The 16,230-nt window shown below is 38.7% G+C and overlaps 1 protein-coding gene across 1 annotated transcript; it reads left to right on the top strand.

Annotated features, from left to right (window-relative positions):
- The first annotated feature begins 40 nt into the window (after positions 1 to 40).
- On the top strand, positions 41 to 14,372 carry ALOX5AP (arachidonate 5-lipoxygenase activating protein). Its single transcript, XM_081327755.1, has 5 exons — positions 41 to 126; positions 8,663 to 8,762; positions 10,606 to 10,676; positions 11,425 to 11,506; positions 13,404 to 14,372. The coding sequence occupies exons 1-5, from the start codon at positions 57 to 59 to the stop codon at positions 13,564 to 13,566; spliced, it is 486 nt and encodes a 161-aa protein (XP_081183881.1). The 5' UTR covers positions 41 to 56; the 3' UTR covers positions 13,567 to 14,372.
- Positions 14,373 to 16,230: the final 1,858 nt, after the last annotated feature.

Genomic DNA, 16,230 nt, shown 5'->3' on the forward strand with positions numbered 1-16,230 from the left:
TGGCTGAGTTGCCAAACAGAACTACACAGAAAATCTTTACAAGACAAGCTGTCAGCATGGACCAAGACATGGTTGGATACATTGTTCTTCTGGTGATTGTCACCCTCATAAGTGTCATCCAAAATGGTAAGGCTGAAGATTGTATATGAAACCAAAAATTGTATACAAACCCCAGAAAGAATATATTTTGCTTTGCGTGGGTGGATTGAATAAGATGTGTTTTCATGGACTTGTTTTTGAATGCCTTCATGTCTGTTGATATCATTTGAAAATTTCCAAATATCTGCTTTCCTTTTTATCAATGTTGGGCGTTGCCTGAGTCTAACTTAGTAGTTTTAATATTATGTTTTTAAATTTTCAATATGGATTAATAGTATGGACCTTCAACTAAAATTAACTTGATTAAAATTGTAAGAGAAAAAGGTGGATGGAGCAAATTACAAACTGGAGTAGAAATTTATTATCCAGCACTCTATTCGCATGACTTGAACTATTGACGTGGCCTTAATCCCTCAGCTTTCAAAAATATGATGTAGCATCAGAGGGGTTTCTTCATGGCAATAGCTCTGGCTCTTCCTGCCTCAAGAGCTTAAATTCCCTTGCTTTTTAATGATCCACCATTTTCTTTCAATAAATCCATTCCTTTGATATTGTTAAAACTAGCAAGAAGTCCTATGTGTATTTTCTCTTTGCAGCTCTTCTAGTTTCTTGTGAATTATAATAAGTTTTTATACATTTCTTGAAGGTTGCTGCTTATTTTGAGCAACATTTTTTTCAGAGGAAAGGATATTTATTTCTTTCTAACAGCAGCTATAACTACAAGAACCATCTGCCTTGTACTGATTCTGGCTTCTTGATTCATAAATTTGAGTACTGGCTAAACTCTACAATGATTGGAGAGGTTCTACAGGTGTTTAGAGTGGAAATGCCAGGAATTAAGGCTGGAAGTTTTGCATGTAAAACATGGAATCTACCACTAAGTTGCAAGTCTTCCATTTCATTTCCTTGTTCTCTGCTGGGCTGGACGAGATGATAAAAATGTCTGGGGAAGGTAAGGGGAGTGATAAGAGGAAGAAGGATTAGGCCATTTCCTCACTAGTCATTTACAGCATTTTTTGAATCATCCAACCATCCTTGTGCTGAAATATTAGACATTTATATGGCCTTAATAATGTTCTGTTTTTAAGACTTTAATTTCAGTACACAGATGTTCAGGCAGGCTTCATATTCCAGGGCTTTTCAACTTTTTCACCCATTGTACCACTTTTAGGATATGGCAACATCCGAGTACCACCAGTTGCCTAACAAAGTGTCAAAAACCTGATGACCAAAAAAAAAAGGAAAAAAGTGATGAAGTACAGGTAGTCCTCAACTTACAACAGTTCGCTTAGTGACTGTTCGAAGTTACAATGGCACTGAAAAAAGTGCCCCCCCCAAGCCACAGCCGAGCAAGACACCTGCCTGCCCGCCCGGCAGCACTCTTCCTCCTGTCCGAGGTTTTCACTGTTGTGAGCATTTCTGTTGATTGGCAGCGGGGGTGGGTGTTTGGTTTTTATTCCCCCCCCCATCTGCTGGGTGGTTGCAGCAGGATTTGGTCACTTCACATGACCCTGGGACACTGTGACCGTCATAAATATGAATCAGTTGCCAAGCATCTGAATGTAAATCACAAGATCCTGGGGATGCTGCAACATTCCAGCTGATCAACGCTTCTTCTGGGCTCAGCAGACGTGCTGGGATCAGGGCCGAGCTCCAGTTGGAGCCTGGTGCTGATCCTGGCGCCTCCACTGAGCCCTGACAGCCCTGCAGCTCCAGCCATCTCTCGCTCAGGCTTGTGCAGTGCTGCAAATTCCGCTCCCCCACTATCACTTTTCTAGGATGGTCGCGTACCACCTGCCAGGTGCCAATGTACCACAGGTGGTACCCGTACCACTGGTTGAAAAGCCTTGTGACACATTCAACTCAAATGGTGGTGAAAATTCCAGATGAAGAGCTGAACACCAAAAAAAGGGGGGGGGTGGACAAAGAAAGAACTCCACTGCAGATGTATTGAAACGATGTGTATTTATGTGTACAGGAATAAAACCATACTGTACATTCCATTTTGTTTAAAATGGATTGGAAGTAACTTTACTGGGAATCTTCTATTTTCTTTCTTTAGGTATACTCTTTGAAATAGTAGCATGAGATTAGTGCAAAAGTAACCGGACACAATAATTGGCACCTAACCATGACACAAAGATGTGCTGGCAACATTTTTTTTTCTGTTAAGTTCCAAGGCATTGCTTTCATCAAGTTCTTAGCCTATGAGTGGGTATTTAGCTATAGTACTAGTACTAGGCCGGCCTCGGTTGTGTAAAATCTCATAGGGTCTATCAACCAATGCCAGGGAACAAAGACAATGGAAGCAGAATAATATCAGCACATTACACACTAGTAGAATTTCCAACTGATTCAAGAATCAGTGGAGGGCACATCAACTCAGCCATGGGAAAAGACAGCTAAAGAGGGTCTTTCTAGGTCTAGGATATTTTCTAAGGCTAGATTGGAACCATTTACCTTACCTTACCCTTTTTTTCTTAAGACTTATTGAATAATATTTCCACTGATGATGTTATCTAGTTTGGGTAATGAAATGTTTGCAAGAAAACAACCAAGCTCAGAGAGCACCAAGGACCCCCTCATTTCAACCCTGAGCTACAAATATTCTTCTTTAAAAGAAAAAGACTATTTAGAAGTGAAATTTAAAGCAGAGGAGAGAGATACCAATCTTCTGTTTATTGATTCAATTCAATCTTTTATTTTGGTCATAGACCAGAATAAAAATTAAAACATCAAAATATAATAAAACAGACTAGAACAAGACATAATAGTGTATTGCAATTAATGGTGGAATCATCAATGGTTGACCAAAATCTGCCTAATTTTACAGACAGTGTAGCAGAATTTAGCTATGTTCAAAGATGTTTTCATCATACTGATCAACTGTAGCAGCTGTAGATAAAAGAGATCAGAATTTCCCAGATATTTGGTCAGGTAAGGTGTTTATAAAATGAGCCTCTGAGTCTTTATAGAGCAGGAGTCTTCAAACTTGGCCCTTTTATGACTTGTGGACTTCAACTCCCAGAATTCCTGTGCCTCAGCCCGTGCATGGCTGAGGAATTCTGGGAGTTGAACTCCACAAGTCATATAAGGGCCAAGTTTGAAGACCCCTGTTATAGAGGTGCAATATAACAGGGCTTGAGTTGTGGTTTCAATGGCCCCTTGTCCATAGGGCCACACTCTCAGCTCATATCTCAGTATTTTTGTATCAGCCCTCCAGAACTGCTGTGGGGAGAGCATTACAATGTGCTAGAGTTAGGGTCCTCCAAAATTTAGAGACAGTTATATAAATATCTTGCTGGTTTGTGAAGGGAAGACTGACTGTTCAAGAAACCATTCTTGGGTAGAGCAGATGGATCCTGTTGGACTTCCTGATTTTTAATATATTGTCTAAATTTTTAATATATTGTCTAGTTGCGACCCTACCTAGACTGAGATGCCCTACGCACAGTCACTCATGCGCTCGTGACCTCCCGTTTAGACTACTGCAACGCTCTCTACATGGGGCTGCCCTTGAGGACCACTCGGAGGCTTCAGCTGGTGCAGAATGCGGCCGCGCGAGTTGTGATGGGGGTCCCCAATACTCCCATGTAACACCTCTATTCCACGAGCTGCATTGGCTTCCAGTTGCCCTCCGGGTGAGATTCAAGGTGCTGGTGATGACCTATAAAGCCCTAAATGGCTTGGGTCCGGGATATCTGCCAGCATCAAGTTCCCTTCGTCCAGTGCGCTCCCACAGGGAGGGTCTTCTCAGGGTGCCGCCGGCAAAAGATTGCCGGCGGATAACACCCAGGGGGAGGGCCTTCTCTGTGGGTGCACCTGCCCTCTGGAACCAGCTGCCCGTGGAGCTTAGGACTGTCCCCGACCTTCGTTCATTTCGCCGGGACCTGAAGACCTGGCTCTTAGAGCTTTCCGGCCCAGGCTCAGAATTTTAATTGGGTTTTTTATTTTTTAGGGATTTGATTTAATCTTTTTAATTTGTTTTTAACTTTTGTATTGATTTTTGTTTTAAATACCCTGTAAACCGCCCTGAGTCCTTCGGGAAAGGGCGGTATATAAAATAAATAAATAAATAAATAAATAAATAAATAAATAAATAAATAAATAAATAAATAAATAAATAAATAAATAAATAAATAAATGCATGTTCATAGCCCATCAGTAGGAATTCCTCCATGCAGAAGCTGATATGTTGGAGTTTAAGTGAAATAGTCCTAATCCATGTTGACTTATAATTATCCTCCACAAGAAGAGGGCTCAGACCTGTGGGAAAGAACAGTAATTTCAGTCAGCATGCTATAATGCAAATCCATGCATCTGTTTCAACTTTGTACAATCTGCCTCCCTCCTTACTATTGGATTAGAAACATAGGGTGCAATAGCCCTTAGAAATTTGGATTGCCCTCTTTTGAGTGGGTAAAAGAGGAATAAGGTCCTAGCTAGACACAGAAACATAGTGTTTTTTCCTGTTAATTTTTTATGGTTTATCTCATTATGCTCTCACTTTTTCATATACCTCCATCCTGCAATGTTCCAAAATAATCTGTAATTTAAACTAGATGAAGAAAAGATGGGAAATTATTTCCAGCATTGAAAGAGAGTGGGCGTGGAAAGAGTTAAATTCCATCATGATAGTGCTTCTCCTCTGAAATGTTCCACAGAACTGCCTTTATTTAAAAAAAATGGAATCCAGGCTTCATAGCTATGTGCAAATAAGGTCCAGATGAGGTCAGAACTACAATCTCCAGGCAGGAGTAGCTGAATTTTCTGTTACCTTAGAGGCATGTCAGTACACAGGGAGAGTGACACATAACTCCACTACTGCTCCGGTTTTGTGAATCAATCTGCAGCTGACCTGGATGCATAGTTATGAGTGCAAAGCATAGGCAAAGGAAGTACAACATTTGGAAACAAAGTTGAGGTTTCTTTTCAGGAAGTTGTGATGCAACTATGTAAATGGACCTTGGTCGTTTAGGAAAAAAAGAAAAAAAAATTAAAAAAAGAAGACAGGCCTTTCAGATAATTGTGTTAAAGTGCTTCCACCTGGCCTTGAGCTGGCAGGTAAGCATGTCGAACATCAACTATGCTGTCCCCATAGTCATCCTTCTTGTGTCACAGAAATCAGGCCAGCTTTCCTTCTCCTGGGGCCAAGTCGTAGAAGGCAACTGATGATTCCTCTGGTTCCATTTTTCCACCCATCGCATTTAAAATGTGGTGATGATGATTTGGATGTGTTAAGCCACTTGCTTAATGAGGGGTTGAAGTCAGAATTCATGCTTAGGATGACTCTTCTTCCACACCTAAAAGTAAAGGTAAAGGTTCCCCTGCAGATGCGTGCTAGTCGTTTCCAACTCTAGGGGCTCATCTCCGTTTCAAAGCCAAAGAGTCAGCGTTTGTCCGAGGACGTCTCCGTGGTCATGTGGCCGGCATGACTAGATGCCAAAGGCGCACGGAACGCTGTTATCTTCCCACCGTAGTGCTCCCTATTTTTCTACTTGCATTTTTACGTGCTTTCGAACTGCTAGGTTGGCAGAAGCTGGGACGAGTAACAGGCGCTCACTCTGCTACGCAGCACTCGGGATTTGACCTGCCAAACTGCCGACCTTCTGATCAACAAGCTCAGCGTCCTAACCCACTGAGCCACCGCGCCCCTACACCTAGGAACAGGCAATTGGAGTGTTTCTGAACATGGATTTATCACTTTAGCACAACAGAAGCCTGTATTCAAAAGTAGCCTGGATCACAAGTCACATGTGCACACTAGAAACTAAGACAAACTAATATTAAGCAAAGAAGAAAAAAGCAACAGATCATAGAAAAAGCAGAAAATGCAAGAAAAGAAAGAGATAAAAGAGATAAAAGAAAAAGCAAAAAGTGGAAGAAAAGTTTTGACTTCATGATCAGCAATGTCTGAAAGTATCTGAGAAATACCTATAAACATAGTAATTGTGATTGATCAAAGCATAACAACAGTAATCATAAATAGCATCTTAGTATGTCAAAGCAAGAACAGTGTTGAACATACAACCCTCCCCCTCCCCCCCAACACACACACATATACCAATGCTTTGATACTGATCACAGTGATAGTTTTAAAATTCATCCTTGACGGAGGCCTTGAAGACCCAGATCTCTGGAAAAGACTGTCATGCTGAGAAAGGTGGAAGGAAAGAGAAAGATGACCAGCAGCAAGATGGATGGACATGGTGGTGATAGGTTCATCACTGAAGATCTGAAAGACTAGGTTAGCAATAGATTGTCTGGAAGAAAATGTGGTCTTTAGGAGTAAAACAATGATTTAATGGCACATAGTCAATCAATCAAGAAAGCAAAAAATTAAAGAACAGCCATGCCAAATCAATGTTGGCAGAAGCAGTAGAAAAGTACTTAATGGTGGCAGAAGGAACAACATACCTCTTTCCTAGTTTAAACTCACTTTCTGGGTGGCACAGGATTAGTGCCCTCTCTTTAAATACAGGACTAGAGTTTTTTAAGCCCATCATTATATATATAGACTAACAATACCAGAGAGCCATTACAAGGGCAGATGCTTCTCTAGAAACCAAAGGTGCAACCTATCCTATAGTGTCAGCTAAAATGGCCCTGAAAGGCAGATTGGCCCTGAAAGGCAGATTGGAAGGGAACAGGTGTGCCAGTTTGAGCTGAACAGATGCCAACCCATGATTGCACCAGCAACAATATCATCAGTGAAGCAGGCTAAACATGGCAAAAGAAGAAGGGAAATGCTACTTTAACAGGAGTAGGGCTAAGGATGACTTTGAGCTTCCTCAGCTCTTTGTGCTGGGGATGACACAAAGACTATTTTATTTTATTTTTATTTTTATTCCATTTATATCCCGCCCTTCTCCGAAGACTCAGGGCGGCTTACAAACTTAGCAGTAGCCTTCATTTGATGTGGATATGAAGAAAGTGGCTACTGGGGCATTGTCATGTAGCAGTTAAGGGGAAGTGACAAAATTCCTTAGCAATCACAACTTTTTCTCAATAGAGCACATTAGTATCTCTCTTCCTTCCTTCTTCTGTTCAGTATTGTTCTTTGCATGCAGATGGACATATAATTGTGAGCTAGCAGCTTCACAGTAGCAGTTTCAAAGTTCCCTATCTGCAGAAAAGTCGGCCTAGAAACTTCCCAATACAGGTAGTCCTCGATGTACGACCACAGTTGAGTCCCAAATTTCAGTTGGTAAGCAAGACACTTGTTAAGTTAATTTTGTTCCATTTTGCGTATTAAGCAAATTAATTAATTAAGCAAGTTCCCACAGAGAGGGCCTCCTCAGGGTGCCTCCAGTCAGAGAATGTCGGCTGGTGGCCCCCAGGGGGAGGGCCTTCTCTGTGGGCGCTCCGGCTTTGTGGAATCAGCTGCCGGTTGAGCTCCGGATGGCACCGGATCTCCGCTCCTTCCGGCGCGGGTTAAAAACCCATTTATTTGAACAAGCTGGCCTGGCCTGATGGGGAGTTACTTAGGGTTTTAATATTTATATATATTTTCTATTGTTTTTATTGTGGGCAATAATTTAATTCTTTTTTTAACTTTTGTATTTTTGTAGTTTTATGATATGCCCTGTTCACCGCCCTGAGTCCTTCGGGAGAAGGGCGGTATAAAAAATTAATAAAACCTAAACCTAAACCTAAACCAAGTCAGTTCATTTCATCTTGTTTTGAACTTTCTCAGGTTCAGGCTTCCTATATTCCACATTCACATTGTAATTCTGTCTTTCAACCTTTGGATTTTATTTTTCTGCACGGCAGCCTGGACAACTAGATGCCTCTAAGGCTTTCCTCTAGCTACGCCATAAACACCACTTGTTTTCTAAATGATCTTCAGTTCTTCCTTGTTCCATGTTAAGTGCTATCCATCCCAATAGGTCTATTATCAGCACTGTATTGCCAATCATTTTATATTTTCTATCCATGTGATTTTCTTAATAAAGTACAGGAGAGGTTTACCATTGCCTTCTCCCACACAGTATGAAATTATGCCTTTGCCATTGTCCCTAAAACTGTAATTTGCTTCCAGCATCTTATTATATCGCCCATTTGCTTTAGCTGGACAGCTGGGATGACCTTCACACCTGGGATGACCTTGTTGAAATTATATACTCTTGGCATCTACTCCTCCAATAAACACCCCACCACTACCACAGTGAGGTGGCACAGCAGGATTTTGAAGGCATGGGAAGAAGGCTTTTAATAAATAGGCTGGGTGAATTTGTTGTATCTAACCATACTATTCTGAATTTTAAAAAACTATCTGTTGCAACACAATATATCTGTTTCATACTGACATTTAGCTAGCTAGCTATTGTATTGTCACAGAAATATTTTCACATATTTTAACAGACTGCTGTTTTAAAATAATAATAAAATAAAAAATAAAACTAAGAATTTTAACTGTTTGCTTAATACGAATGTTTCACATTGCTGTTTTTGATATTATAATTGTATTCATGTATCTTAGTAACTTTGTTGTTCTACATCAAGAAAAAGCAAAACCTACAATAAAAATTCATTGTGCATTTTTTTTTAAAAAAACCCTCAGCCTTTTTTGCAAGCAAAGTGGAACAGGAAAGCAAAAACAACGCAGGCAAAACCAATCAGAAGAGTTGTCCATCCACCTTTGACCGTGTCTTTATTGCCAAGTGAGTATTCCTTTTCATATTAATGTTCAAAGAGAGAGAGAAAGTTCCATATATTTTATTTATTCTTACTGTTGCAGATGTGGTTGCAAGAATGGCAGAATCTAAAGAGGTATTCTGGAACTCAAATTTTGCTAAGGCTGCTAAATATACCTGTTACAGAAGTGGCTTTCCTGGGAATTTGTAGAGCCAAGCTATACAGCATTTTGATTTTAAACACAATTCCTATCTACCTCACCAGCCCTAGAAGGCTGGCCTTCAATTATGAAGCTATTTCTTGGTTAAGTCAATGGAGATAACAGGGCATTTCACCTCCATACTTGGGTTGAAAGACTCCAGACAACTTTTAGTGGATAGTAAGGGGTTAATGTTTTCTGTTTCCCATGATCATGCAGACTTTTGCAACCCAAATCTGGTAGCCCCAGAACCCAGTGGTCTCTAATTCAACTATTGTATCCATAGTCAGAAAATTCTCTAATCACATATACAAAGCAAAATCAGGTATGTCCACACCAGGCTTTTTTTGTCATAGAACGCTCAGAACTGAGTTCCGGCACCTTTTTTGGATGGAACCTTGTAGGGTAGGCAAGGCAGGTTGTATGACATGTGTGAGTTTCCGGCACCTTTTTTTCTTTTACAAAAAAAGCACTGGTCCACACACAATATACTTTTTAAAAAAAAGTTGGCAACAACAGTGCCATCAGCGCTCCACTTGCTCCCCATGTGTGTTTGTGGGGATCTCAATCACAAACTAATATATATTATAAACTAATAAAACTAAAAGCAGAAAGGAAAAGAGAGGCAAGAAAAAGAAAGAAGACAAAAGCACAAAAATAAAAAATAAAAATAGAAGAAACTTCAGATTTCCTTTGCAGCAAATATAAATAGAATTACAAATTATCACTTACTGTATGATTACAAAAGAAAGCTCACTCTTTTCTATTATCCACTTTTTCCTAATCATCAAAACCACAAATTATAAATGCATTTATTCTATTTTTTGAAAAAAGTCTATAAGGTGTCTTCAGTCAATCATAAATGTACTGTAAATATAGTTTTTTCCTCTAACCAAGTTAATTTAGCCATCTCAACAAGTTTAGCCATCTCAAGAAACCAAAGCCAGGTTTTCGAATTTTCCGGAATCTTAGAAGAGCGGGTACCGTCCTTATCCCCGGGCGAGATGCTCCTTTCAGAGGGTGGAATTTATGATTAAAAAAATTAATTTATTAATCTATAATTAAACTTGTGTGCCATCTGACTCTCAACAACTCCTTGGTTTTTCTGCTTTGCCTCCTAACAAATACACCATATTCTGTTTGTTGAACTTGAGAATAATTTTACTTTCAAATTTATACCCATACATGCACACACACAAACACCCACACACACTTTTTAAAAGCATAGTTTTAATGAGTTCCCCTAACATATTGTATTTTATACATTATTTCCTTAATATATGCACATTCGATAAGATTTTTCCAGTATTTAAATTCATGTAACTGCTGGCTGTTTCACCGCAAAATAGAGAGAAATGTAAATCATGAAAACAAGAAATTGGATACTTGCAAGCTAAACAAATCTCTTATGCATCCTTGGCAATGGCCACACAGTCTCCTATGTAAAGCAGAGCACTGAGTGAGACCTACGTTGAACTGAACTTTGTGTAAATATCATTTATGCTGAACAATTTTATTTAAGACCTTTAACAGATTAAGAAGCAAGACAGGATTTATTTTAGTTTATACACTACTTGTTAACTACTTTTTAAAATTTCATGGCTATGGATACATTCTCTTAATCTCAGTAGAATGTGCCCTCACTCTTCCTCTTCCTAATTTTTCTCTAGCCAAAATTGCAGAGATGCGTACCCGACCTTTCTTGCTGTCCTTTGGTGTGCTGGCCTGCTGTGCAGCCAAGGTGGGTAATCCACACTGCTCTTCAGTCCGAAAAGCTCCCAGAGATGGTCCCCAACTGTTGGTTTATGTAATAAAACATAACAAAAGGAAAAATGGGTGGAGAAAGGAAAGGGAAATAATAGATGCTAATTCTTATCATTACATGGACCCTATATTAAAATTTATTTCCCCAATCTCTTTTATGAGAATAACAGAGTTGAAATGGACCTTGGAGTTCTTCTAGTCCAACTCATAGCACAAGCAGAAAACGCTATACCATTTCACACAAATCGTTGTCCAATCTCTTCTTAAAAACCTCCAGTGCTGAAGCATCCATAGCTTCTGAAGGCAAGTTGTTCCACTGATTAAGAACAAATTTTTCTAAATTTTCCTTTTGAAAGATTCTTGCTAGAGAGATCAAGTTAAGTAAGTGAGGTGGCTCCATTTAAAAGCTATGGGAAGAAATCTAATAATATAAATATCATCCTAAGGCATACATATAGATATTTTATAGCACGATGTTGGCTATAAACAGCTGTTTTCATAAACAGCAATTGTCTGTTAATCATGGTTCATGGTTTAGCACAGTATATGAAACCAACGAGCTGTGGCCTAGACATCATGGGCATCTGCAGAAGGACATATGATATGTGCATTATGATATCTTTGTGGCTTATACCAGTTGCTTATGTAAACTATTGCATATATGACTTATAATGATGTGTGAAGTCAGCCCATCTAAAATCAGGTGCCTCTTTTCTTTATTTTAGTTCCGGCTGCCTTTGCTGGATTGATGTATTTGTTTGTGAGACAAAAATACTTTGTTGGCTACATGGGAGAAAGGTACCAGAGGTAAATCCATCTTTTTTTTCCCCCAGAACTGTCAGATGAGCATTTGAGTTATTTCTCCCTTCTGCCAGTGCTACAATTACTAATCCCATATTCTGTAATTCTAATTTGTCTCCCTCCAGATGTTTTAAACTACATCTCCCATAATCAGCTGAAATTTCAAGAGTTTTAGTACAAAACATCTGGAAAAAACTAAGCCAGGAAAGACTGTTTCAGGTTCGCCCTCTCAAGCTAATTCAGTCTGACAAATAAAAGATTAAAAGTCTGCCATTCTAAATAGGATTGGGGAATTTCCAGGCAGAGGAGGAAATGAATAGAATAAAGGAAATAGATCTACCTTGTTTTGTTCTCTGCAGTTCTTTATGCTTTAAATCCATATGCAAACAACATTCATGTATTCATTTATTTTATTAAGTTTATTTGCCTCCCATCTTGCAGTTCTAGGCAACTCGGAGTATCATATATACTTGAGTTACATATATGCATCTATATGTCACATATATATAGTTATGTACGAATGAGTTACTACATATATAAACTGACAATTTATAGCACACCCAGGGGACCAGCCTTCTCCTTCACAAACTCTCCAACATTGTTCCTCACTATTCAGACAATTCCACACTCTTTCTGAGATCAGGATGCTGAAAATAAATTGGAGCTATGCTGCGATCAGTAACATATTTCTAATGGCCACCATGTGCATGGTGGCTATTGGGTTTCTTACAAAGACAGTATGGTGGAACTGAAGGGATGATTATATCCTAAAACTAAGTCTAAACTCAAAATTACTTAACACAGAACAGTTGAGTGTTAAGTATTTAGAGATCCTGAGTGTGCACTTTTGCAGAGTGGATATGAATCACTTAATGTTAGATTACAAAGAAGTTAGATTCAAAACATAACATAGAAGACCACAAAAAGTTCATCAACCTTCCTTGGATTAGAACATACCTTTCATCCTGTTTGCCTTTACCAATGTCAAGCACCACTTGTTTCATAGCAGTTTTATATGCAGGACACACCAACTTATAGCAGTAAGCACTGGGATTATGGGATAGTCAGCTAAAGCAGAGGCAAGCAATATTTTTGCAACTTTTAAAAGTTTTTTTTAAAAAAATCTTTAACACATACAATATTTAACAAAAGACTATGATATTAGCAGGAGGGTGGTACTGGAATTTTCAGCCCCTATCCTTGATAGGGGTAGGTGCTGTTATTTGGATTCCTAAACAGGCATTTTAATAAAACTGTTTTCACAAGTTTACTGTATTCTAGTGATGATTTTTTTTTAAAAAAAGAAAAAATCACACTGCCAAAATCGTCAATGTCATCTTAAGTAGACATAAATTAAGAGGCATATTAATGGTTCAGTGGGTTAGGACGCTGAGCTTGTCGATCAGAAGGTTGGCAGTTTGGCGGGTCGAATCCCGAGTGCCGCGTAACAGAGTGAGCGCCTGTTACTCGTCCCAGCTTCTGCCAACCTAGCAGTTTGAAAGCACGTAAAAATGCAAGTAGAAAAATAGGGACCACTACGGTGGGAAGGTAACAGTGTTCCGTGCGCCTTTGGCGTCTAGTCATGCCGGCCACATGACCACGGAGACGTCCTCGGACAAGCGCTGGCTCTTTGGCTTTGAAACCGAGATGAGCACCGGCCCCTAGAGTCGGAAACGACTAGCACGCATGTGCGGGGGAACCTTTACCTTTATATATTTTAAAATGTATTGCATCAGATATATGTGCTACCATAATTTCACAACTTGCTGCAGAGATATGGGTTTGTGCAAAATTTTACTTCATCTAAGCTATACTGAATTCAAATAGATCTTGCTTTGATAAGAGATTCAGAGATTTTGATATTTCCTAATAAACTAATAACATTCTTCCATTCTCATTTAAGCACTCCTGGTTACATCTTTGGAAAACGCATCATATTTTTTCTGTTCCTGATGTCTGTTGCTGGAATTCTCAATTATTACCTGGGTGTCCTTTTTGGAAGTGACTTTCAAATGTATATAAAAACTATAAGCAATACTATCTCTCCACTATTGCTCATTCCTTAAATCCTTGTGGAATTGAAGGTGAGATAGCACAGAGGAGATATTTGTATTTAGCCAATCAATATTTGAAAGAAAAAGGTTGAAATGGATTCATAAATCTCGTCTTAGATTGCCATAAATCTAATGCTCCTAGACTTGTAGTTTTGATTTAACATAGCTTTTTTCATCCTACAAGAAAGTGATTTATTGTACCCAACCAGCAGATTTGTGGTTGGAGAAGAAATTATAGAACTCACCATAGGTTTAGTCACTGTAGTTTTCTATTATTTTTTGTTTTATTTACTTTGCTTTTAATATAAGATAAAAAGAAATAAGTGTCTGATTTTACATCAAAACCTCCACTGATTGTCAGTCATTATCAGTCAAATTCAGGTTGTTCTTCAGAGTATAGATTCAATCTCTAGGTAATTATCCTCAATCCAAAGAATTTAATTTAATAATAAAACAGAAAATAAGTCTTTAGCTGGATTGTTTTGCATCATGTTGGCATTTAAAATAAAGTTGTTCATAATGAAGAAATTAGTTCTTTAGTATGTATAGTGTGATCATATGAATTTCTCAGAGCATAGTACCAGATGTAATGTTGTGCACACAGGCACAACAGGCAAATCACTGACATTGTTTTTTTCAAATGGCCTATATTTTGAGATAAACTGATGCCATTATATATTCCACTGTACAAGTTGTTTTCACATTTGCATGTCTTGCAGAATATGTCTTTGTATTTGCCTCTTCAGATGTAGTCTGTATATGAAACGATAGTTGCAGAAGGAATCCACAAAGTGTTAGCTGCAAAATAAATTACATTTTCCCCAAGTTTCTGTGATTTTGTGTTTCTTTTTCATTTGAAGCAAGCAAGATCTGCAACAATTTGCAGTGCAGAATACTTTTTTTCCCAGGGATTAACCTAAGGGAGCAGCTATGCTTCTTTTGAGAAGTGGGAATTTTTAAAAAAATTGTTTACCACAATAACTTATAAGAACTGGTGAGCAAGTAGGAGGTTGAAATGAGAAAGTGATACCATTTTGCAGGAGAGCGAATGCAGTCTTCTGTTAAACAGTTTCTCTTCATGACCTTTTATTTAAGTGAAAGATAGTTGCTGCCTTCCCTAGAAAGAGTCACGGCTGCAGACAGATTTCATTTCATCCTAAGAGCAAGATAAGGAAGAATACTTTGGAACTGCAGATAAAAAAAAGAATGTAATTGTTCCACTAATGAGACACTGAGATGAATAAGCAAAGCAAGTTATGACATCCCCTGTGCTGGGAGATGCACAAACATCTGCACAATACATCAATGGCTATAACACAATTAATTCTGCGTCATGTCAGATGACCTTTAAAGGTCACTGTGGAGATCTGAAGGCCTCTATTAGTGTGAAGATTATGTAGCACCACAATAAGGCCAAAATCTCAAATACATTTCAGGATTCATTATAATCTGGATTAATCCAAGGAAAACTGAACTTCTTTCAGTACATCTATTTATTTAGTTGCTGTTTTAAGAAATGTTTTAAGTACAGTATCTTTAGCAATTCAAACTTTAACCCAACTGTACTCTACAGTCATAGCAATGTCTCCCAACAAGATTTATCGTGTGTAATTAGCAAACACAATCTGGAAAAGGGAGGTATTATATTAACCAATAGTTTGGATCAATTTTAATTAGATGTAAATTAAATTAAATCAAATTTGGCTTTTAACTTTGCCTTACCCACTTCTTTGCCCATATCTCCTGGTTTTGAAGCGCAATCCCTGATATGCTACTTGGAAACCAAATGTGATCCCCCATCTCCTGATCCTCTCAGTCAATGTTTTGCAACTTTGTCAACTTTTAAGTTGTATGGACTTCAACTCCCAGAATTTTCCAGCAAGCAAGCCAGCTGGGAAATTCTGGGAGTTGTGGGTAGCTTTGGAAACAATCTTCAACTAACTCTTTAGTTGTCAGAAGGAAGATAAGAGTGATCATCTGTTGCCCCAGAGATGGGGCCAAAACCAAAGTAAAGGGGAAGAACTACCTGACTAGATGAGTTATCAGCCAGAGGAAGAGGCTGCAACATGAAATTGTTAGTTCTTCTTCATAGGAGGTCTTCAAAACAGATTCATAGTGATACTTTTGATGCTCTGATCCAGTATTTCGCAATAAGGCAGCCCTGAAGGGCTGGCTGGGGAATTCTGGGAATCCACATATTTAAAGTTGCCAAGATTAAGAAATACTGCTCTGGTCAATCCTTCACTGAGGGAAGAGTGAGCAAAATGGCACCTAAGCTCCTTACCAATCCTACACTTTTCTGATTGGCCACTTTTCTGTCCTCAAGCATTTACTGTTTTTGTTGGAAAGCCAGCAGCTTTATATTTGATTTTTAAAAATATTTATCATCCTGTAACATCCTTCTCATTTGTGTCAAGTCTTCAGATTCCCTTCTTGTAAATGTCAGTTCAGGTATAGGATTTGCCTGCCATTTTCCCAGTAAGATGCAAATGTTAATTTAACTTTTTTTGCAGTCATGTTATATTCCTTAGCACCTCTCTCAATTCTAATAATCCAAGCACTTCACAGTTAATAATGTGAAGATACATTATGTGTAGGTGTGCACATAGTGGTGGTGAATTCCAGCAATGTGCTCCTCAGATTATCTTTCTTCCTTCATTGTCTGCCCTGATTGCT

The sequence above is a fragment of the Vipera berus genome (genome assembly GCF_964194415.1).
Source record: "Vipera berus genome assembly, chromosome: 4".
NCBI lineage: Eukaryota > Metazoa > Chordata > Lepidosauria > Squamata > Viperidae > Vipera > Vipera berus.

Bases quoted from the DNA above. Each gene is read 5' to 3' on its own strand.
- ALOX5AP (XM_081327755.1), top strand. From the start codon at position 57: ATGGACCAAGACATGGTTGGATACATTGTTCTTCTGGTGATTGTCACC. The intron at 8,763-10,605 runs GTGAGTATTCCT...ATTTTTCTCTAG, and splicing joins GACCGTGTCTTTATTGCCAA to CCAAAATTGCAGAGATGCGT. The intron at 10,677-11,424 runs GTGGGTAATCCA...TCTTTATTTTAG, and splicing joins TGGCCTGCTGTGCAGCCAAG to TTCCGGCTGCCTTTGCTGGA.